Raw genomic sequence first — 24,798 nt, 5'->3', positions numbered from 1 at the left:
GGCTGCGAGGTAGCTGTTTCTTCTTCAAAAGCTCCTGCAGTAGTGTAAGGACCTTCTTCGAACCCCTCTTCCTCATGTTCTTCCTCTCCACCCAAACACTCCTCATCTTCCTGGAGGTATTGCTCCTCTTCAGTGAGGTCATATACGTCTGTGGAAGGGGGAAACAGCCTAGGAATCTTGACCCTAGGGTCATCCTGGGGCCATTCTCTTTGTCTTTTGTAAGTGGGTGGGTCTTGGCTTCCCAAAAACCTTTCCATTTTCTCCATACAAGAATGGAGTCTTTCAAGGGTCTCATGGGGTACCCCTGAATAGTCTAGAGGGGGGAAATCAGTGTTTTCACCTTCAAAACGCTTAGAACGCTCCCACAACGTCGAGGAGAGGTTTCCGTCTCCCTCTGAAAAGCCCTCCGGTAGTTCAGAAGTGCCCTTAGATGAATGGGGCTGTTCCTGGCTACTTTTGTGCTTTTTCGGCGCGGTATTCGCCGTTTGTTTCGTCGTCCGCGTACGTTTGTCTTCGGAAACAATTCTCGCCAGGCTCTCGACAACGAGTTTGTCAGTCGAGGGCTCTGGTGTCGACGTTGCCTGCGTTGCGCGTTGTTCCTCGACGGCCGCTCTATGGAGCGTTACGTCGGATGATTTTGAGGTAGCGCCCGTATTTGATGAAAGCCCAATCGCTGGTCGCGGCTGCGTTTGCGGGTGGGGCTTGAGACCTTTACGGTCTGAGGTAGACGCCGGAGTGCCCTGCGTCCCCTTCGGCGCTGATGGATCCTTCGTCCTCGACGAAGAAGAGCCGTGGGTTGTGTGTTTAGTTTTATGGGGTCTATGTGCGTCCTTGTCGCCGGGGTGTTCATCCCCATAAGCAGGGCGTGAGCCGAGCCCGTCGGGGCCGGGGACGGACGTCGAGGAGCGCGAGCGCTCCTTCTGGGGGTTAATGACTTCCGTGACGGACGTCGAGTTATCACCCTCCTCGTCACTTTCTGTAACAGCGGCGGCGGGTGAGGAAACTGACTTCGACATAGCGTAGTCCGCCCACCTCTTAACCTTTCGTTCTTTAAGAGTTCTTGGTTTGAAGAGCTTACAGGCCGCGCAGCTGTCTTCTTTATGATCGAGGGGCAAGCAACGATTACAGAGCTTGTGTTTATCCTTCCAAGTGTATTTGCCCCTACAGCGTGGGCAAAACTTAAAAGGTGTCCTCTCCATAGCTGAGGCAATAATAACTGGTGATAACAACCCCAAGGGAAAGATAGGGGAGAAAGAAAGACATTCTCAAAGAGAAGATAAAAGTTCGAACCCCCACTCTCCCTACTGTATGTTGGCCAGCGAGGCCAGGCCACGGGTTCGGCAGCGCCGAAGGATCTCCTCCGCCTCTTCCCCTCCGTCGAAAACTTGCTCGGCGGAGAAACAGCTTCACAGCTAACGTCGAGGGGAGGGATCTTTAACAATATAATAAGTATAATTAAGGACCGAGGTCCGTAGTAAGTATTAGCAATGTCTCTCTAGGAGCTCCGCGTAAGGCGACCAGAAGCTGGGCGGAAAAAAACAATCTGAGGGACCTCGACGCGTGAGGGATTGTGGGTACAACGCACGTCACTATAGGGATAGTGTTACAGGGACCTCGACGCGTGAGGGATTGTGGGTACAACGCACGTCACTATAGGGATAGTGTTACAGACACGCCTTGTCGACGTCCCCTTTTCGACTACGAAAAACAAAATGCAATACTCCGCAGTGACCACTGGATGTCGGACCTATGCACAGCATGTGATTCTAAGCAGATTAACAAACATCAGAAAAGGCGTTACAGTAATCAATATTACTGTTGAACAGGGAGGAGACAACCAGAGCATGGAATTTTAAAGGGATACACAGAAATTTGTCCTCCTTATCCAGCAAGATTGACACGTGGAAGCCTGCGATTGGCATTCACGGATGCCGCCGCTATAACCGCGGAAATCCGACTGAGGGTGGACATAGAGCAGCAGGGTATCCCCCTCAGCCTGCCAGTAGATAACGTCCAAGCACTTGTTGGTGGTCTGCGTCGAGTGTGGTTTAACCCAACCCTTTTTTGCTAGTGTCGACACATCCTTTTGTAAAGGAATGCCCAAGCTCTAATGGCCAGTACCTCTGCAAGAACCCCGCCTCAGGCGGCTGTCATGGAATGCTTGGGTTGAGGTATCAGCGTCTTCCTCCTCATCTGTGTCTGCCTTGTCCGTAGCCCCCCGATCCTTGGAGATGGGGTCAGCGATTCCCTGATCCGTGCCGTCGCCAGACGGGGTCGCCGGAGGTATCTCCTGGACCTGTGGAGTTGGAGGCAGTGGAGAGTGCACCGGAGTGGTGGGCTGCCCCGGCGCTGGAGTCTACAGCACTGGAGCCTCAGGGGGCAGAGCAAATGCACTGGAACCGGCACAAGTTGCAGCAGTACTGGGGCCAAAGGTTGAGGTGGAATCATCTTCTGTATTATGCCCTTCAAAATGTCCGCCATTTGCGGAGACTTCATTAGCGCCATACATTTGTCAAAAAAGCGCTCTTCGCATGCCGGAGTGGAGCGTTCCTGAGCCGCTGGTGCCACAGGGGTCGCTGGGCCAGAAGGCTGAGCTCTGCCTGTGCCTGGATTGCATATAATTCGCCTCAGTGTAACGCACAGACAATGACAAGACCGGGTGGCCTGTACACCATGGCATCTGGGGGTATGCATGGATGACCATTCCATCCGTGGAGCAAACTCTTGTCTGTGTGTTGGAGGTGTGACTGCCTGCAAGCTGTCTGAATGGGAAGGGCGTGCCTCCATGCAAGGGCCATTTTGTCAGTTAGTGAAGCCATTTTGTCTTGGGCTGGCAAGTGCGGGAACTGCATGTCCGCTGAGGTACTTGCACGTGCCTACACCTGTTTGCCTTCTAGAGTAAGTTCGGCCCCTTCTGCACCTCAGGTGTGGACCTGAGAGGCTTCCTGCCCTAGGTGTAGGCGCCCCCTCAGGCAGAGGCCAGATACCAGAGCAAGGCTCCTCTGGATATTTCCCCGATACAAGAGCCCTTGGGCCCCTCAGTCCTTGGCCCAGGAGGATCCTTGGATCCCTTGGTCAGTAAACCGGTAGCTCTGGGAGCCTTGGTGCCTTGACTGGTGGTAGGATCTGAGTGATCCCTCCCGCTCGGGGTCTTCCCAGGGAAGGAGTCCCCCTTGCGGGTGCTTTCCAAAATAGTATACATACCATGGGCCAGGATTTTCTGCACACGTACTCCTTGAGGTGTTTGGGCGGAGACCTGTAGAAGAGCTACCTCCACCATGCGTTGGTTATTGAGTGATCGAGGTGTAAGCGTGTTGCACGCCGAACAGCGTGTGCGGGTCCGATGCCGGAAAGGAGTTGTCGCAATAGGGGCACATACTGAAGCCCGTCTCAGCCGACATGCTGGCCGAGACTGGCCCTGATTTAACAGAGGAAGAGCAATGTATTACCAGAGAAGGAGCAGGCTGATTCAAAAGCGCACAGCAGTACAGAAAGAAAGCTTCAGCAGGACCAGTAGGGTTTCAAGTTCCACAAAGGTGTGGGGGTCAGTGAAAAGGAAGAGCAGGGCTCTGTTTAAGGTAACAGTGGTTACACCTCAGGCAACCTGGAGGGGCAGTTTCAAGAGTGTTTAGTGATACAAGGCTAGAGGTAAACATTAAGGCCTAATGCTCCTCACCTGGTTCCTGTCCAGCCAGGAGATGACCTCGTTGCACTTGTCCAAAATCTTCTGCTTGTCTTCTGCACTGATCTTGTCTTTTAATTTCTCATCTTCCACTGTGGACTTCATGTTAAAGGCCAGCGATTCAAGGGAATTCTTGGCTGAAATCTTCTCCCGTTGTATCTCGTCCTCTGCTTTGTATTGGTCAGCTTCCTGCACCATACGCTCAATCTCCTCCTTACTCAGGCGGCCTGTAGGCAAGAAAGCAAACAGGTTGAAAGGGATCAAGTTATTCCATGAAGTACCATTAGTGTCCACGACATTTAGGAGCATATATGAGTTATCAAAATGTCCTTGATCACCCACCTGCCCCATACCTGCGTCTGTGTGTGTTAGGGAGGATTCTCCAAAATGTCTAATTTCCCTTACCTACTGAGTCCCTCAGCAGATTTGCTGGATTTCTAAGTTTTTTTTTCACTTGGTAAGCATGTGAGCCTTTTTTCCAACTCTTACATGTGTTCTGCTGTGTGTGTTTTTACCATTTGTGTGATCTTGGGCTCTGGCTCTATTCCATGGGCATCATTTTTTTGTGTGTTACACAGCACCTTCAGTGCAGTGACACAGGGTTGTCTTTCAGACTTCCCACTGACTCCATTTTTCTGGGTACTGACTACTATTTCGCTCCCTTTTCATCAAGACTTGGCTGGTGGCAGTGGTAACTACCCTATTTTTCATACCGCGGTTATCTTAAATAACCATGGTATTGTTTTAGGCTATTGTATTAGCCTCTTTAACCAAATATATTTTATTTCGGCTCCAGCTGGGTTTATTCACCATTTCTTTTTGTAAGTATTTCTTGTGTTTTACTCTGCACGCCAAACCAGGGTTGGTCCCTTTGTTCGATGTCTTTTCGCGGGCTTCTGCACAGAAGCCCTCCTTAAGGTGCCTGAATGTCTGGGTAGGCAGGATGTGAGGGATGGGTCTTAGGACCCCTGCCATGGGTTCCCTTGGTAACCCAAGTCGCACTACTGTTTGATTGGCTGGGGGACTGTCCTTGCCAGGACAGCCACCCTGCTGTGTGATTGACAGCCAGGCTGTATGAATGGAGGAAAACTGCAGAAAAAGCAGGTCTCTGGGACTGGAAAGGCAGAGTCGCCACTGGAACGAAAGAACCAATGAGGAGCTGACAAAAGAGGCCTACAAAGAGTGAACCGCCCGGTGAAGCCCTGCTGCAGGTCCGAATCTTCAGAATCCGACGACAAGAGAGGATCCTCGAGGGATCTTCTTCCCTTGAGCTGGTGGGACCAACCAGTTCGCACAAACTTCAAGCCAGGACCCCTCCGCTGGTCGAATTCGCTGTACAGCGCTACAGTGGGCCGGATAGTCAGGAAGGTCGGACCCTGCTTGGGTTTTAAGGAGCGCACCTTTTATTTGTTGCTTTGCTCTGCTGCTGGTTTCTTCCCTGTGTAGTGCAGGTCCGTCCAGTCTTCCTACTTCTTGTCAGTCAGACAGTCGCTTGAACGTCCGCCTCAGCTACAGCTCCCTCGCCGTTTAAAGGTACTGTGCAAACCTGGATGTTCGTTTCGTTCAGCCGCGGGGAAAGTGTGTGAAATCTTTCTCCAATCTGAGGGCTTGTCCTTCTCTTCCCTTTGAACTAACTTTTCTGCGGACCAACTCAGTCCGGAACTCGTGGCACGAACTTTACCGCAAACTACCCTGCACCGTGTGATCATGAGCAAAAGACTTTTGACCTAGTGACTTTGGCCCTAAGCCTTTTTTTCCTGATTCTATCATTGTAGTTTCTCTTGCTCAATTGCCCTGCAATTTCTATTAACTTTGTCTTTCCCTCCCTTTTAAATTGCTGGAGTGCCATTTTGCTCCCACTTCATTTTGTGAGCTTAACTTGTCTGGAACTTATTAGGAGCGGTGTGGTGTATTAAGAGTGTGATTTTTAGACTGCTTTAATAATAGTGAAATGTTATACAACTGAAGAGTAAAATAAATGTATATTCTTTTACTTGAAAACCTTGAGTCAGTGTTTGTTTGAATCATAATAATTGCTGTGCTTTGTGTAACTATTTGATACTGCTCACTTACTCTTGAGATAAGTCTGGCTGCTCAGCCAATGCTACCACTTTAACTGTGTAGTACAGGCTTGTACCAAAGGTGAATTTGTATGGTCACTTGTAGTCTTAATGTGTGTGGTGTTCCCAAAGGGTACTGCATATAATTCTGCCTAACAGTGTGTGATGGAGGAGCAGGCGCAAGAAGTGGTGCACACGATTTGAACAACTATTGTAATTGGCTGCTGTAGATTTCATCTTAATGGGCAAGCGGAAGACCCTATTTGGGCCTACTTCCTCTCTGGAGCCTAGGAAAAATACAAAGAGGCTGAGAATAGGCAGCAAGATGGACTCAATGCATACAGAGAGTTCCCCTAGGGAAAACAAAAAGTCTAGCTAAAGAGGGCTCTTCTGATATTTTTTGGGGTAACGTCAGCTGTTCTCAGTGCCCCAACAGCGCCTGAGCGTAATTATGTCCCAAACTCCGATGTTGCTGTACCTTTGGATGATCAGACTGAGGTTGAGAAACAGCCAAAAATTATGTCCTCCTGTGGCAAGCCTTCTGCGAAGGGGAGAACCAAATCATCTTTATATACCGACTTCGCACCTGGAGTCAGTCCTTCCAAGGCATCCCAATCAATCAGGTTTCCAAAACCTGTTAGTTTCTGCAGTCAGGCACTCACATCATCAGCCAATACTGGAACTTTGATTAACTAATTTTAGAATCAAAACAATCCCAAGTATGTTTCTTTTTGGTGGCCAGGGGAGACCAGGGGGAGAGGGCAGTTGTCGGTTTGAAGCAGCCAGAGCAGACTGCAGGACTTGCAGATTGCACGAAATGAGTATTGTCAATCTCAGAACTTTGTGGAGCATACATATTGTTGGCATATTACATATCCCTATTAGGAGTACTTTTGCAGAGCTCATAGGAGCATACAGAAGTGCGCCCCCTAGTCTGCAAACACAAGCCCAGGAGCGATCTCTCTGCTTGGAGCAGCCACCTACCCCTGTATGCTCCATATCTGGTAATAATATCTCCAATGTCAGTTGTCTGGAGAGCTGAGGCCTTTGTGCTAACCAGCTGAATATTATGAAGGAAGTGATGGGCATATTTAAATTGGTGCTTGATAAAACTAATGAAGGAGTAAACTTCAGGCCAATGCAAGCAGTCTGATGGAGAATTGTGTCAAACTAGAAGCCCAGGTAGAGGCACACACTTTGAAAATAAGCAATCTTGTTGCATCACCCTGCTTATCAGAAGAGGGAAGGCAGAAGGCAGTTAAATCTGCCCTATTGTTTCCCAACAATTCAGTCATGCAGGAAGTAGATCCCCACGCAATCGCTGCAGTCAAGACGAATAGCCTTCCTCATAGGATGTTTGTCTTTAAGTGGAAGGAAGTCCTGAGGGGTGACATATCGAGATCTGGGGATCGAGGGGTGGTGGCCTCTACGGCAGATTTGCTTATGGCCCTGTAGGGGGTTTTCCGTTGTCCATCCAACATGCACGGGACTCGGTTTACATCTGCCTTCTCAAGCAACCGCTCTAGTTGCGGTACTTACGGGAATGCCGCCACTTAGACAGGATCAGGTAGAAGGCGCCAACTCACTGATCTGCAAGGTGAAGCACCATTTTAAAAGACTGCTTCAATGAGCTTGCGCCCTTCAGCACAACTCTGATCAATAACTCCTTCTCATCTAGCAAAGTGCCGGATAACCTAAAGGAAGATTTTATTTAGTAGGTTAGAGTTGGTGTCATAGGTTCAGGTGATTGGTAGGAGTAATTGGGAGTCATGCGTGTAGTTAGTATACATGACACCCAGTTTGTCTAGGAGATCAATGAGTGGTTGGTGAACACATTATACAGAGACACACGAGCCTTGGGGTACTCAACACAAGACAGGGGCCGGTACGGCTGCTGCCGATGTGGAGAAAACTCCCATTGTGCGGTTAGATAGGAATGATTCAATCCACTGTATGGCCTTGGTCGAGAAGTGAGCAGCCAGGTGTTGACATAGTATGTATATTATGATTAACTAGGTCGAACACTGCTGACAGGTCAAGTAGGAGGAGAATCGCTAAGTCCCCTTAGTATTTGATTTGGTGCATTTGGATTTTGAGGTCTAAAAGGGCTGTTTCCGTTCTGTGGCCAGGGTGGAAGCCTGACTGCCGGAGGCCTAGTAGTTTGTTGGATTCAAGGAATTTTTGTATCTGTAAGTAAGCTACTCTGTTGAGTATTTTTAGGAGAAAGGGAACCGTAGTGATAGACCGGTAGTTGGTGGGAACATTAGGGTCAAGTGTTTTTTTTAGCAAAGGGAGTACCCATGCTTCCTCACTATACAAGCTTGGATGGCGCAACACTAGCTCTGTCTCAACGATGATAAAATTGAACTACTCATCATCGGTAGCCAATCTAAACTGAATAAACGACCCCAACTATACAAATCCTTCAACATTGACGACAACCCCATTACTGTAGCTAAAGAGGTAAAAATCTTAGGTATTTACATTGACTCTTCACTCACCCTAACCACACACGTTAATGCCATAGACTCCTCCGCAGCCTACACCTCCAAATTAATCAGAGCCAGTAGACCCTTCTTATCCACAGACAACTGCATCACCTCAGCCAGAGCACTTATCCTATCAAGGATCGATTACTGCAACTCCTTCTTTGCAGGCACCAACGCCCGAAACATTAACAAATTACAAATAGTGCAAAACAACGCCATTAGAGCCGCTCTCAACATCCCTAAACACAGACACATCTCCATAGCCAGACGTAACATCCACTGGCTTCCACTCCGAGATCGGATCAAATTCAAAACCCTCTCACTGACTCACAAATATCTATACAATAGCGCCCAAGCTTACCTTGTAAGTCAAGTCTCGAAAACACAGTCCATCAGTCCCACTTCTTCAATTTCTGAGGGCCAAGTCGCCATCCCCAGGTCCAGATGGAAAAATGCGGGCGGATGAAGCTTCCCAGTGATTGCGGCCAAACACTGGAATTCCATGCCTGTGGCCCTGAGGACTGATCCTCTTTGTGTTCCTTCCGTAAAGGCCTCATAACCTGGCTGTTCGCCCAAGATTGTAACTAACTTAAGGGTGACTATAGCACAGACAGCCATCAGCCATTACTTACACGTTCTTGCCTGAATTCTCTATAAAAATACAACCTATGCAACTGCTTCATGTTTTGTTTGTAACTCTCGCCTGTAAGTGACCTGTAAACCAACGCAAAAGAACTCTGCTACTTGTGTGACATAATTATGTAAGCTCTACATTTCTGCAATGACTGTTAACTCTTTTGCTACAAGTAACCTCTGTAACTGACTTCTTAAGCAAAAAGCGCCTAGATGCCTCTGGGTTATGTGTGCTATATAAATGAAGAAATAAATAAATACATGCTCTAACAGGCATTTTGGGAGCCTGGCCAACATATCCTCATGGCTAGCAGGGTGTTGTGGGTGGACACAGGGACAGAGTCATGAGGAAGAGTACGTGGTCATCACTTGTAGATAGCCTACATTTTTTTAAACTATTTTAAAATCCCTGAAGTATGATCTCACAACCATTTCTCAGATAAAGGAATTCCCACTAGGGTTTTTCGACAATCCCTAAGAGGGTGTGAGATCCTCCAAGCCAATAGGAGGCGAGGGGAGCCAAATAGTTATACCCACACACAACAAAGAATGGTACTCCTATGAACCAGCCAACGAGGAATTCCCAAAGAGATTTCAATCCTTCAATGCATAGGAATGTTCGCAACACCGGCTTGGTTGGTTGCGAGACGGAACTAGAGCCAAATAACAAGATCCACAAGAGACGCATGAATCAGCAGCCTCGTTTATGCTCCATACAAGGACCTTTTGGCTCCCATGTAGCGGTCCCATGTTCAAACAGGTTTGAGGAACTAAGTAATATGAACATCGACTGACTCCAACACCATCATAGGAATCAGGAAATGTATGGTCTTCATCCAGAGAGTATTGGTAGCTGGAATATAGCGAGACTCTCTTCATAAATAGAGGATCAGGTATTTACTAACATTTGTAACAACCCTGGAAATGGCCTTCTTGCAAGACTCATGGGCTGAATCTCCTCTACGGATGGATGGTTTTATGTGTGTTCACTAACGTGCTAAAAGATCTTCAAGGGGACGCAATATGGGGGCCATTATAATCTGGAGTTAAATGAAATTAGATATCCTTGCTATAGAGAACCTTTTAAATACTGGCATAATTTTAATAACTAAAGTGTCATTTAAATTCTGTGGTAGCCTTATTTTAGTACATTTTTACAATGCTATGAGGGGCCCAACTGATAGCAAGACATGAGGGTGGTTGATCTCTCTAAAAGTGATCATAATTCCCCTGGTCATTGTTCGAACTTGGTACAGCTCCAAATTCCAAACATGCTCCAGGGAATTCAGCTCAAACTCTAAAACCAGCAGACATGAAGAGACAAGCGCTTAAATGGTCAGCCACTTACTTTATCCCCAAATGGTCCCAGTTCAAGAGTCTAAACCTTGAGAACGAGAGCTAAGGTGTCCTGTTCTAGGATTCCATTTTATAGCCACTCGGTCTGCTAATAATTTCTGGCCCATTATTGCTGCTACGGGGCTGCTCATTTTAAACCTTGTGTTTTAATAATTTTAATATGCTGAAATTGTAACTTTCTGCACTGCTGCATTGAGAAGTGTTATGCATTGTTGGTGGACTACCGCTACGCGGTCAGTCCCCTTTCTGTGACTAATAGGCGTTCCTGCGCTTCGTTGTAGACTGTCCCCGGCACTTATGGGTCAGCTGTTTTGCCCTGTGCCCGTCTGACCCGAGTACGGGCCTAGGATGCGTCACAGCATTAACTCTTTGTCACAAGCTTGTTGCTTAATGCGAGATGAGCTGCTTGCATTAGCGCTATCTTCTACTATCCTCCCCAGCAATTTTGCCCCTTTGTCTGTCTCTACTTCTCAGGTATGTGGCCTACTATTAAACACCCATTCTCTGGCTGCTCATGCTTTAAGCTGTCGGGATCTGCTGGAGGATCTTCAGCCTGATCTGGCAGTTATATATGAAACGTGGTTGGGCCCTCACTCTGATCCTGTAATTATTCATTTGCTACCTTCTGACTATGACTTTCTCAGGTGTGACCGCGAGTCTCCCCGTATGGGCGGCGGTGTTGCTGTGGTTTTTAAGTCAAAGTTTCAAACTCGCACTATGCCTTTGGTGCATGATCTTAACATGGACGTGATTTTGGTCAGCATGTCTATGTCTGCCTCTAGCACTTTGTATGTACTATTAATATATCACCCTCCCGGCTACGACAGGAGGTTCTGTGAGGAATTTCCTAGGCTAATTACTAATTGCTCCTTCAGAAATATTCCAACTTGGTTATTATGGGCGATTTTAATCTCCCTCCAACAAAACGGTGGCTTGTTGGCTAAACAATGCTCGCTCTCTATGGAGAATTTGGGCTTTTTCCAGCTGATCGACTATCCCACGCATCGGCTTGGAAATATCCTCGATTTTATTTTTGTCGTACCAGCATCTTTGTTAGTTGCCCCGGCACTGTCCATTATGTGGTCTGACCATGTAGTGGTCCCCTTTTCTATACCTATAATGTCTCGCCCTGTGGCTGGCCCTTTGCGATTCGCACTTAAGCGAGGCTGGCATAAAGTCTCTCTCCCAGATCTCACATTTGCTATTCTTTTTTTTTTTTTTACTTTATTTTATAGAGAGTCACATCAGAGCAGAGCCGTTACAGATTCAACAGAGTATCTCAACAAGTACAACATACCGGTATCTGAAAGCACATTAAATATTATATGACCGGTCAAGGTGTCGACGAGGGCGTGAAGTCATTGGGGGGCCATTACGAGGTAGGTGGTAAGGGATTACCGGCACTGGTAAGGACACAAGTGCCGGTAATCCCTTACCACCCTATTCCGAGGTCCCTTAGCGGGTCCTTTCCTTAACACCTGGTTTTACCAGGCGTTATCGAAGGGACCCGTTAAGGGACTTCAGAGCTAATAACGGTACCACATATTGCGGTACCGTTATTAGCTCCATCCCCATTCCCATTCGAGCCCTATAGGGACTCGAATGGGAATGGGGAATGGTTGCCGGAATGGGGACTTGGCGGGTCCTCCAAGGTTAGAATGACCCGGTAAATCCCTATTTCGGGAACCCGGACCCGGAATGCGGTAAGGGGGTAGCCATGGTGCTAGCAGCACCATGGCTACCTCCTACCTCGTAATGACCCCAATTGTCCGATAGTATATTACATAAATAGCCCCTAAATGGATCCCAGATGTCTTTCGGGTGGCAGGTTGCCACTACAGCTAATACAAATTGCTCTCCACAATCATTAACTATTGTGAGGTCCTTGAGGAAGTCTTCTCTTCAAGGTGCATTAACAGATTTCCAGCATTTTAATATACAGCGTTTTGCAACCACACAAGCAACATTAAATAATCGTCAAGCAGTCTCGGCCACCTTGCCAATGTCCCCAAACAGGTATTTCAGGGGTTCTGGGGATATGATATGATATAATTGTTAATTTGTATAGCACCTATACACAATCTGTTTCAAAGCGCTTCAAGGAGGGAGGCAGCATGGGAGAAAGCAAATACATTCTTACAATGTCCTTGAAACAGATCAGAATGTGAAAAATAACTATCAATCATAACAGATAGTACAAGTTCATGGAACAATAAGGGAAAGGTGGAGGGTGGGGGGAGAAGGAGACAAAACTAGCAGTAACATTACTATCCCTGACGACAATTGTTGCAGTGCAAGAGTGCCAAGAGGAGGCGGGGTTGGAGAAGAGGTAGGGGTAAAGGAATGAAAGTGGTAAAGTGAGGAACAAACAAGTGGCTATCTAAAATTGTTCGAAGACAGTTCAAGATAGTGCAGGGGAGGGAATGGGAGGATAAGGCAAAAGGGAAAAAGGGGGGACAGACAAGCTATTATCAGTGGTCACAGGGACAGATGATAAGAGTAAGTGCTGAGAAAAAAGGTTGAGGAGGTGGGGAGACATATTGGACAAGGTGGGGGGTACAGAGAAAGATTGGAGGGGGTGGGGGACACGTGGACAAGGGGGGGGCAAGGTGGGCACAGAGACACGGATGCAGGGATTCATCTGATTTCCTCCAGGATGTCTGCAACCTCACCCCAAAATCTAGCCACTAAGGGGCACGACCAGTACATATGATAAGCATCTGCGTTTGGTGCATCACATTTCAAACATTTTCCTGTGCAACCCTCCACAAACTTAGTTAACTTAGCAGGGGTGTAGTGTAGCTGGTTAAGTATTTTGAATTGAATTCATCGCAGTCCAGAGTTCAGGGAAACGGATCTCGTAAGTTGACACTATCTGAGCCATTGTACCCCGCTCAGTTCGGTCCCCAAGTCCCGCTCCCAAGTCTCCTTCATGGTGTTACAGTAGCTTGAGTGTGATTGAACTAGGGTGTACAGCATCGAAACCCCTTTCCTCCGCCCCTCAATCGCTGTTATTGCCATTGTGCATTCATGGGTAGGAGGTTCAGCAGGGGATGTTGGCCACTTAGCAGCAAAGGCGGCCTTCATACAGTGGTACTGGAATCGTTTAAGTTGCCCACCTCCCACCGTGTCCACAAAATCTTTCAGTTCAACCCCCAGGGAACATATCCAGCATTTTAAGTTCTTTGGTCGGATCCCAGAGCCTTTGTAGGGCTTTATCAAATGTGTGAGTAATGCTAGGGAAGTCCCACAGTGGGATTTCCGGATCTCTAGTCCAATTCTCTCATGTATTTTGGACCATGCGTGTACAGTAGTGCTTACCGGATCAAACTCATAAGAATCTTTATGATTGGGGCAAAAAATGGTCAATCGAACATCTGAGGGGGAGGCAGCATATTTCTCTATGGGGATATGTGTAGCCGTGTCGTCAATGTCAAACCAATGTTTGGCGAATTGTGCCTGAGCCACTAAGTAATATAATTCAAAGTCTGGGGCTGAAATGCCACCCCTCGAAAACGGCTCCACTAGTTTGACCCAGTTCATCCTGGCGGTTTTCCCACCCCACACGAACGAGGTGGCGAGCGACTGAAGCCTCATGAATAAAGCTTTACCGTGCCAGATGGGATGTTACCAAAACAGTACACTAGGTTGGGGAGGACTATCATTTTAAGGGGAGCCACTCAGCCATATAGAGAGATAGGGAGTTTGGTCCACAACTGTAACTTAGTAGTTAGTATCTGCAGGAGTTCCTCATGATTGCCGTATATAATGTACGTTTGTCGTTGAATACAGCAACTCCCAAATAGCGGACCCGAACAGGGGACCACTTGAAACCATCTGGGCCCGGGGCCTTATTTGACGGCAGTTTACCAATTACCCTCCTCACTTCGTCCTCTGTGATTGGTGAACGGAGAGCAGTGCCCCTTTGGCTTTTTTTGTTCGGAGGACTTCTAGTTGTCCTAGAGCCCTTCTATACTCCCTCATGGCGGCCCTGGATGAGTTGTGCCCGCCCTCATTCTCGCCGCCTCTACCTCCGTTTCCAGCTGCGTTTCTAGCTCCTTCAGCTGCTTTTCTATCTGAGACCTTGCTGCTATTAACTCTCCAGTGAGCGTGGCCTTGAAGGAGTCCCATCTTATGTCCTACCTCGTGTCCCCTCTCTTGTTATCCGTGAAGAAGCCTTTTATCTTCCCTTCCATTTCCTCTCTAATGACCAGGTCCCTCAGTAAGAACTTCGGGTAATTCCATCCCCACACCCCTCTTTCCTTACGCCCCAGATCCATTTGTATAGACACAATCTTGTGGTCCGCTATCCCAATGGGGCCCATCTTCACTTCCCCGACCCTACCCATCAGACTCACGGAGACCCACACACAGTCGATCGCGATTGAGACCCATGGACTCCTGATAGGAAAGTATAGCCCTCTTCATCCCCCTCCAACTCCCACCATACATCCCGTAGCCCAGCCCTCCCGATCCTGTCCCTTAATTCAGCTGACATCACCACGCCCTCACCCCTCGCCGGACCCCCCATTCTATCCTGCTCACGATCCCAAGCTATGTTAAGGTCCCCATCAGGATTATTTGACACCATGCCTACACTACTGGCATGGTATAGGGGAGATCCTGGTGCGTTCCCTTGAAAATAATATATCTACCCTCCTTGTCTCGCATGGTTTCAACAACTCTGAAATCCACCGTGTTTTTAATGGCTAGGGCCACTCCCCCAGCTTTGCTCCTCCCGGAGTCATGCAAGATCTGAATGAACCCCCTCAACTTTAGCGGCCCTTGGTCCTTATGTAGGAGGTGCGTTTCCTGTAACCACAAGATATCCGTGCCCTCTTTTCTCGTGAATTGTTCAAATTTTTTCGGCTTAAGGGGGGTATTGAGCCCCCTAACATTGTGTTACCCACTTGAATATTTAACCGTCCTGCCCCACCCCTGATCCAACTTAGGTCCTCCATCCCCCCCTTCTTCGTGCAGGTGCCCCATGTCTCTTTGCCCATGTCTCTCCCCTTTACTCTCCCCTCGTGTCGCCTCTACCCCCACCTGTCCCAATTCTCTCCCCTACCCTCCAAACCCCCTCCCTGACTGGGTTCTCGACCCCCTCCACTCCTTCCCTCTCTCCCCACCGGGCCTCATCGCCCTTTCTGACCCCAAGATGTTAAACTCCCTGCCCCGCTTTGCTGTCCCCTTTAGAGGTCCACCACCCCTTGTATGCTTCTTTCTGTTAGGACTCTTCCAGTGCCACCAGTCCCGTGCCCATAGTGGGTCCTTTACCACTTGCCTTCGGTGGCGGTCCGTTTCCACTCGGGCCCATTCTCCTTTTGTCCCCCCACTGTTGACCATTCCCACGATCTTGGCCTTGGCCTGCTGCTGGTAGTCTGCCCTCCGTTTCCCGGGGGCCCTTCCTCTAGATCGATCGGTAGCACATTGGCCCCTTCGTATACTGACGTTATGCGTTTCTGGTGCCCTTCCAAGTCAAACACTAGGCCGAATGTAAATGTCCATTTGTAGCGGATTCCGCGTTCATTAAGTGTTTCAGAACCTGGGCCATCTGTCTCCTCTTTATCAGGGTGCTGTTGGCCAGATCTTGATAAAATGCTATATGTTGGCCTTTATACATAATTGGTTCCTTCTCCTTGCCGCCTGAAGAACTGCCTCCTTCTGAGCGTATCTAGCAAATGCGGCCAGCAAATCCCTTGGCTTCGAGGTGGGCCCCCTGACCAGCCTACCAACTCTGTGGATGAGGTCTAGCTCAATTCTATCCGGGGTAAACTCCCCCAGTATTTCAGTAAAGATCCTCTGGACTTCCTGCTTCAACTCCTTATCCGGGACAGTTTCTGGCAGCAATTTCACCCTTATGTTAATCCTTCCAGACCTATTTTCAATGTCCTCCATCTGAATTTCCAGGTTTTGGGTCACTGCGTCGAGGCGCTCTATGGCCTCGCTATTAGCAGTAGTTTCCTTGTCCATTTCCTGGAGACCCCTTTCCGGGAGATCTGTTCTTTCACCCAGTTGTCTTATGTCGCACTTGATCTCTCCTAGGGCTTCGTTCAGGTCTGAGCGCATGAGCTGGAATTGATCCTGGAACGTCTTGGCAAGATTGGTTTGGAGTGCTTGTATTTCCCCTAGGAAGTCCTGTCTCATAACCAGGGTCAGTTCTGCGGCACTTCTGGCGTCCCTCTCTCCCTTGCCCCTTCTTGGCTGCCCTTGGTACCTTCTCTCCCATATCCTGCATCGGCCAAAAGGAGTGGAGTGTGCCTTGTGTATCACTCAGAGGCTGCGTTGCCTTTCCACTTTTCCCTTTAGGACTTGAGGCCATCGTTCCCTTTCTTGCAGGTTTTTTTTTTGGCTGATTTCTTTATTTGTTTGATTGATTCGTTTTCTGGGGGACCCTTTGTGAGCTTTTATTAGAGTAACTCAGCGGGGGGCCTGCATACTTGCCCAGGGCCTCCGGTATCTCCGTGCTACCTTGCTTTCCCCCCTCTCTCCGGAGTGTCAGCCCTCCTCCACCGGCCCTTATTACTTGTTATGTGTTATGGGCCCTGCAGGTACGTTAACTACTCCGGGTTCGGAGTTCCAATGCTCCGGGAGTACCTCTCTTATGCCTCTATTACAGAAATGTCCCTTTGAGGGGGGCAGCCACTTGCTTCTCCCCTGGCGTTCCTTGAGGGGGTCCCCACTCCCCCAGGGGTTGTACGAGTGCGGGCACCAGCAGCTGCTGTGGGGAAGCCCTGGTCCTCCTGGGTGGCCGGGGACCGCCTGCTCCCCCAGACACCGTCCTGCAAGGCCCCTGACTCATCGTCTCAGCACTGCGCTCTCTCCAGAGCCTCCAGTCTCCGTCCGGCTCCTCCTCTTGTCCCGGCAGTAGGCCCCAGGTCGGGCTCCTGTCTCAACAGGGGTTGCACTGTTCTTCAGTCCCCACCGGCAGATAAAACCATCTGAGGGCCGCTGCCCGGATGCTCTCTCCGCCTCATTGCATGGCCTTCCTTTACTCCTCCTTCCGATGAGTGTTCCGCTTGCCCGCCCCCACCCTGCGGGCCGCTGCCCGAGGCCCCGCCGCTCTCTCTGCCTCATTGCGGGGCCCTCCTTTACTCCTCCTTCCGATGAGTGTTCCGCTTGCCCGCCCCCACCCGGGGTTCTGCCCGGTGCCCGAACCCGGGACCGCGGGTATGTGTCGTCCTGGTCCACACCTAGTGAGACGCTCTTCCGCTGCCCGGCGCCCGTTTCCAACGTTTGGTGCCGGGCCCGCTGCTTTTGCCTCACTTGGGGCCGGCGCTGGATTCCCGGCTGGGCTGTGCGCACACTACAGGGGGTGGGGGCAGACTGGAAGCCTCGCTCGGAGGCCGGCAGGGTGTTGGAGGGGTGGTGAAACTCCTTAATCCCGTTTCGAGATCAGGAGCAGGCTGTCGGCATGTCTACTCCATGCCGGCCGCCATCTCGGAATGATGATTTTAAACTTTTAACAACCCGAACAAGCCCAGCCTAGTGCCGAGGGTAAACCGTCTCCACATTCCCCTGCCATCCCCAATCTGCACCATCAACCTCAGCATGCTGATGAAACCCTTTTCTTTAGCTGTGGGATCCTTACAGAAGGACACCGCCACGGCCACTATATGGATGTTATTCCTTGCCTCAGCCTCTGTTACTCGTGCACTTTCCTTGTCAACACAAGCCTTCAGCGAACCAATAGTGGCAACAATGTCGTCTAGTTTCACGTTAACGGACATGAATCCGCTCTGTACGGTGGCAAGGAGTTGATCATATCTGGAGTTTTTGGAGGATGCCGCTGGAGGGTAAACCAGTGGTGGTAGCATGGTGGTCGGGGTTTGGCTGCTTGTGAAGGAGTGCATAGGTCCAGTTTTCTTCTTCTTGGAGCTGGCTCCCTTCGTCATCGCCGAAAAGATGGATTGTAGGTGTCACGTAGCGTCCGAAACGGCTGGCACAAGCACGTACATATGAAGGGGTTAGGTGGTTAAAGACGTTGGATATGTTCATACAGTAGCTTCCAAAGTATATTCTTACTGTGTTGCTGGCAGATTTCAAAGTATTTATGTGGTGAGGCACCCAGATGGAGATGTGTCCTTGCGGTTTCACCGCCCAGTGGAGGTGTGAGTCTGCAGATATAGTTTGCATTGGAGGCACAGTATTTGTGTACGGCCCCTACCAAGTGCTAAGCTGAACAGACCAGGTCCGTGATTAGAACGGGATCAGTGGGACCCAACTACTTAGCCATGGGGTTCTCCCGTCTGGTCGGGACCTCGAGGATCAAGGTGTGGGCCGAGGTCCATTCAGTATGTGAGCCCTCAGGTCTCTAAGGAGTGGTTTGTACAGATGCTCACATAGTTACTGCAGTGCTTCGGACATCTCTCAAACTGTTGGTATATCAGTGCACGGTGTGCTGCAGTATATCAGCAGGGAGTGTTCAGCAGCACATGCCTTCTTTTGTAGTCGGTATAAGGTATGGTTCCCAGTATATCTATGGTGATTTAGTACTTCAAGCTCAACTGTAGTCCGTTTGAGTAATCTTCACAGAGGCCACCTGCCATCTGGGATGGATTGTGCCCTCCTACGTTGTTAGGCAGAATCCTGTGCAGTTCCCTTAGGGAGCACTACTGAAGATTAGGACTACAGGTGAGAGCAATAAATCCCCTTTGGTATCAGTCCATACCACAAAGATTTAGTTGGTAGCTGTGGCTGAGCAGTCAGACTTATCTCAAGAGGGAGATGAGCAGTATTCAGGGTTTACACAATAGGCCTTCAGTACTATGGAACAAGGAACCACTGACCAAAGCTTTGTATTAAAAAGGAATATATATATATATATATATATATTTATTTTATACACTTCTAGTTGAACACGTTTATCAAAGTTCTTAAGCAAGTTATATTCAGTCAAAGAAAGTATACACAACTCCCTAGTTAAATTGTAGACAAGTCTGAGCAAGAGTGAAAACGGCACAGTGAAAACCAAACACAAATGGCACTCTGCAATTTCTTACAAGGGAGGGAAAACACAAGTCATATAGAAATATCTTCTTACAGGCCCCAGCAACACTTCCCATGAGTTTGTGAACCAGTTTAGGCAAGGCAGTACATAAGTATAGCAAATACTTAAATGAAAACTGAGCAAAATGGCACTTCACAAGGTTTAAAAGTGGGAAGCAAGGGGTGGTTATAAGAAGTAGGTGCATCAACACAGTTCTAGTTGAGAAGCAATCTAGCGAAGGCAGTTCTAACAAATTTAGCCAGAGTCAGTAGGCCTGTGCCAGAGTCAGTGGTACAGGGCAAGGGCCCAGGAGCAAAATGTTCTTGTAGCTGCAGTCAAGTCTTGGTTAACGATTTTGAAAAGGTGGATGCAGAAGGTGAAAGACAATGTTAAGAGAGAGGGGCGGCCAATCCAACAGGTAGGTAAAGGATTTAAAACACCTTTAGCTCTACCACACTTTAAAAGGAAGAAACGGCTCCTGCGGTGGCGGTTGTTCTTGGTAGTTCCTGCAGTTCGGGGATCCAGCAGAGGAAGAGAGGCTCTCGTCACGGAGAAAGGTTCGAGTTACTGCACTACCCAGGGATGAAACCAGCCGCGGTGCTGCCCGATAAATAAAAGGTACGCTCCTTTAAATCGCGGTCCGAGTGGACGGGTGCCTGGCTATCCGGTCTCCAAGTACTGGCGATTCGACCAGGGCAGGTCCAGGAAGGCGATTGGCAAACTGGTTGGCCCCACCAGCTCAAGGGAAGAAGGCTCTTATAGATGAAGATCTTCTCTCGTTGTGTGGAGAAAAGTGGTGAGATGCTGCAGCAGGGCTTCACCGGTGGTTCAGTCGTTGCAGATGTCTTTGGCTTCTCTCCTCTTCGGCTTGTTAGTTCCAGTGGCGACGTCTTGCTCTTCCAGTCCTCAGGACCTTGCTTTTATACAAAAAGAGCCCCATTCATACAGCCTACATGTTACTCACACAGTGGAGTGGTCATCTTGGCAGGTGACCCTCCAGCCTATCAGGATAGAGTGCGACATGGGTTGCTGAGGCAACCCTGTCCAGGGGTCCTACTCCCCCCCCTCCCACACAATGGACCCACCCCAGACTCCGTGGTGCCGAAAGGAGGGCTTCTTGGCAGAAGCCCGCCAAAAGGACGAACAAAGGATCCCCAAACTGGGTTTGGAGTTTAGAGAAAGACACGAGAAAGAAGTCATATTAAAGTTCTGGCAAATAAATCCTACCGGAGTAAAATGAATATTAAAATACACTGGCGGTATTTAGAGGCTGTCAGAAAATGTGGTAGCCTCGAACAATGGGAAAATCTCATAGGAAAATATTTGCGGTCGGATATTTACGGTAGTAACCACTGCCACCGGCCAGACATTTTTTTTGAGAGAGGGACTGTACGGTACCCTCTCGAAAATGAACATAAGGGAAAAACTATTAACCCTTCCCAGTACCTCCATAGTAAGATGGGTTGTACTGGTTTAGTTCACAAAAATGGACTAGTAAAGTCAATGGGGATTTTACATTACCTGGGAGACAGTAGTCAGTCCCAGGGTATGGAGTTTATGTTTGGGGGTCGCTACGACACCCCTTTGACACTGTACGGATGGTGCTGTGTAACACATGTGAATAAAGATGGTTCCTATGCAGGTGAGAGAAACCCCATAGACATTAAACACAAAAATAGCCTAGAACACACATAGCAACAATGAGTGGGAAGTAACAAGTTACTTACCTGTAACTGTTGTTCTCCAGCATGGGTCTGGCATGGATTCACATGCTCATGAATATTCCCCATCGTCAGGCTGGGAATCCTCGGTATAGAAAAAAATCAGTATCAGTTTCGTTTTTGATCTGTCTTTCCTAGTAGTAACCAATCACTGATCTCTGAGTCATACTGCCCACAGCCAATGACTGCACTCTCCCTAAGCCTCGCCTCCGGCAGCCATCCTCAGATTTGGTAGCACGTAAAGTGGCAGTATGACCAAGTGAAGAGCCGCAGAGGGGTAGGCGGGAGGGTTCACATGTGAATCCATGCCAGACCCATGCTGGAGAACAACAGTTACAGGTAAGTAACTTGTTCCTTCTCCAGCATGGGGTCTGGCATGGATTCACATGCTCATGAATATAAGATTACATAGCAGTACACACATGCACAACCACGGGAGGTGGCAAAAGGCTCAACATTAAGCAATACATAAACTCAACATTAAGCAACTCTTACCTCCTCACCAGGCCCTTCAGGCGAACACGTTGCGCAGCACTGGTTGGCCGACCCTGGACTCCTCCCTGGAATCCCGATCGACGCAGTAGAATTTCTTGAAGGTGTGCGTCGACCTCCACGTAGCAGCCCTGCAGATGTCCAGCAGGGGCACACCAGAGAAGAATGCCGTGGTAGCAGCGATCGCTCTGGTCGAATGGGCTCTCGGACAGCGGTCGGTTTGCCAACCGGTGAAAGTGCATGATACAGCCGGAGAGCCATCTGGAAATGGAAGCCTTCGAGAGAGCCTTCCCTTGATTCACAGGACCAAAGTTCACAAAAAGCTGTGACGTCTTGCGAAAACTCTTCGTGCGGTCCACGTAGAACTTCGGCGCTCTAGCTACATCCAGCAAGTGCAAAGTCCTCTCGGCCGGCGACAAAGGCGACGGGAAGAAAACTGGTAACACCAAGGGCTCGTTGAGGTGGAAGTCCGACGGCACCTTGGGCATGAAGGAGGGATGCGTCCTGAGCATCACCCTCGTGTCGTGAAAAGTCAAGTATGGAGGCTTGCAAGATAGGGCCTTAATCTCTCCCACGCGCCGTGCGGAGGTGATGGCCACAAGAAAAGCTGTTTTCCACGATAGAAACTTCAACGGTGCCGTATGCATAGGCTCGAAAGGGGCCCCCATAAGCCTAGTCAGCACCACGTTGAGCTCCCACGCCGGGGCTGGGGCCTTCACCGGCGGGAACGAGCGCAATAGTCCCTTCATAAATTCCTTCACCAGGCGATGAGACCACAAGGACACTCTTCCTGTTGTCCTGGTGTATCTGGAGATGGCAGCCAGATGTATCTTGATGGAGGCGTGAGCTAGTCCAGCCTTGGCCAACGACAGTAGGTACGGCAGTACTTGAAGGGCCGTAATCCGTAGAGGGTTAATCTTCTGTGCCCGGCACCAGACAGAGAACCTCTTCCATTTGTGTCCGTAACACTTGAGAGTTGAGGACGCCCTGGCCTTTGCAAGAACCTCTCTGCAGTCGGGCGGTATATCGTATCCTCCAAACTCTAGTGCTGCAGGAGCCAGGCCTGCAAGTTCAGCGACTTCGGGTCGTGATGAAGAATGGCGTCTCCTTCTCTAGAGAGAAGATCCGCGTCCACGGGCAGTTTGACTGGTGGGGACGCCGATAAGTCCAGAAGGTGCGGGAACCAGATCTGTCTCGGCCACGCCGGTGCGACGAGGATCATCCTGCACCAGGACCTCTTGAGCTGGTTGACGAGCCGAAGTAGCAGTGGCAACGGCAGGAAAGCATAGAGGAACAGGTTGTCCCAGGGGAACGAGAAAGCATCACCCATGCTCCTCGGTTGGGGGAACCTGCTGGCGAACCTCTGGCACTTGGAGTTCGTCACAAAGAGATCGACCTGGGGTCTGCCCCACAGCCTGACGAGTCGATCCACTTGATCCTGGCATAGCTCCCACTCGTGGCACGAGCGCAGCTCCCTACTGAGTGAGTCTGCGATGGTGTTCTTTATCCCTGCCAGATGGAAAGGTACCAGAAACATCCCCTGGTCGACGGCCCAGTGCCACAGATCCTGGGCTTCCTTGGACAGGGCTGGGGATCTGGTTCCACCCTGCTTCATGATGTAGAACATCGTGGTGGTGTTGTCGGTGAAGATCCTCACCACCTTGCCCTTGAGGGACGGAAGAAAGGACCTGAGGGCCCAAAACACTGCGCGGAGCTCCAGAATGTTGATATGAAGCTGTTTTTCCTCCGGGAGCCAAAGGCTTCTCGCGTGGAGATCTCCGGTATGCGCTCCCCACCCTTCCAGGGAGGCATCCGTCGTCACCGTTACCTGGTGAGCTGGGGTCTGAAAGTCTGCGCCCGCCGTCAGATGAGTGCGGGTGCCCCACCACCGGATCGCTCGTCGGAAGGTCTCGTTGAGCGGTATCCTGTCCTCGAAGCTGCCCGTCGCCTGGATCCAGCGTGCGTCGAGGAACTCTTGCAGTGGATGCATTCGAAGTCTGCACAGGCGTACCAGATAGATGCAGGAGGACATCATCCCAAGAAGGAATTTGATGGCTCTTACCCTGGCTACGTCCGTGGCTAGCAGGCGTAGCACCTTGCCCAGGATGGCTTTCGTCCTTTTGGACGGCAAGGCCAGTCATGCCACTGTGTCGAGCTTGGCTCCCAGAAACAGGGCGACCTGCGAAGGGACCACGTGGGATTTGGGGAAGTTGATGGAGAACCCCAGGTCCGTGAGCCTTGATGTACTTGTTCAGTTGCCGCAGGTCCAGGATGGGACGCCAACCTCCTGTCTTCTTCCTTACGAGAAAGTATCTTGAGTAGACCCCGGAGTCCTGAAGTCTCTTTGGGACGAGCTCGATGGCACCTTTCTTGAGCATCGCCCTTACCTCCAGCAGCAGCTGGGGTACGTGGTTTTCCTTCCTGGCCACGGGTGGCACGCGAGGGCACTTCTTTAGAAACTCGAGGGCGTGCCCCTGGGCCAGGGTTTCCAGCACCCAACGGTCGGTAGAGATGGACTCCCACACGCTGATGAACTTCGCCAGCCGGCCTCCCACCGGGGTGCTTCAGTGGGGGCCTGACGCCACGGTCGGTTCAGTCCTGTTTCGAGGCCGCTTGCCGCTTTGACCTCCATGGCGACGACGGCGGGAACCTCCAGACTTGCCCAGTCCTCTATAGGCCTCCTGCGACGAGGAACGGGACGCTTCACGGTAGGTGCCGGAACCTTTGGAGGCCCCTTGCTTGCCTCTGGTGTTCCGAAAGGACGGCCGTCGTTGCTGGAGAACTCCCATGGCCCGGGCTGTCTCCGTGTCCATTTTGAAGACTCATCGACTGTCTTCCCAAACAGGTTGTTCCCGTCGAAGGGCATGTCCAACACTTTGGCTTGTACGTCCTGGCGGAAATCCGTCGCCTTAAGCCATCCGCGCTGTCTGAGGCAAACACCGTTGCCCAACTGGCGGAAACCGGTGTCAGCGATGTCCGTCGCCACCGTTATGGCATGGTCCAATGCCACCTCGCCTTCTTGCAAGATTTCCAGGGCTTCTGCCTTCTTGTCGTCCGGCAGGAAGTCCAACAAGGGAGCGATTTTATACCAAAGTTCCCTGCCGTAACGGGCAACGATAGCCAGGGCGTTGGCCGCCGTAATGGTCGTCGCCGCCGACGTGATGGCTCGCGTCAAGCTTCTTTGCCTCACCATCCGGCGGTGAAGTCGATGTCGATGCCCCCTCGCCCCCGCCTTCTTCCTGGCCGCCGCCGAGACGTTTGAATCCGGGGTCGGCTGTGCTCTAAGGAATAGAGGGGCCGCGTCGGGGACCCGGTACATCTTTTCGTATCGGTCCCTTTTTGCCGGCGTCGTGGACGGGTTCTTGAGGAGGGAGAG

At 50.1% G+C, this 24,798-nt stretch overlaps 1 protein-coding gene across 1 annotated transcript in view; it reads right to left on the bottom strand.

Annotated features, from left to right (window-relative positions):
• The window catches only part of LOC138528983 (heat shock cognate 71 kDa protein-like), an 819,952-nt gene that overhangs the window by 40,133 nt on the left and 755,021 nt on the right, over positions 1–24,798 (bottom strand). The window contains exon 8 of the mRNA XM_069640807.1: positions 3,677–3,909. Coding sequence (XP_069496908.1) covers positions 3,677–3,909 — 233 coding nt within the window. The remainder of the gene's footprint in view (positions 1–3,676; positions 3,910–24,798) is intronic.

This window comes from Ambystoma mexicanum, chromosome 1q, assembly GCF_040938575.1.
Source record: "Ambystoma mexicanum isolate Mex_15411 chromosome 1q, UKY_AmexF1_1, whole genome shotgun sequence".
NCBI classification, from domain to species: Eukaryota; Metazoa; Chordata; class Amphibia; order Caudata; family Ambystomatidae; genus Ambystoma; species Ambystoma mexicanum.
Note: the sequence above shows the minus strand (reverse complement) of the source record. Positions and strands in the feature narration are given on the sequence as shown.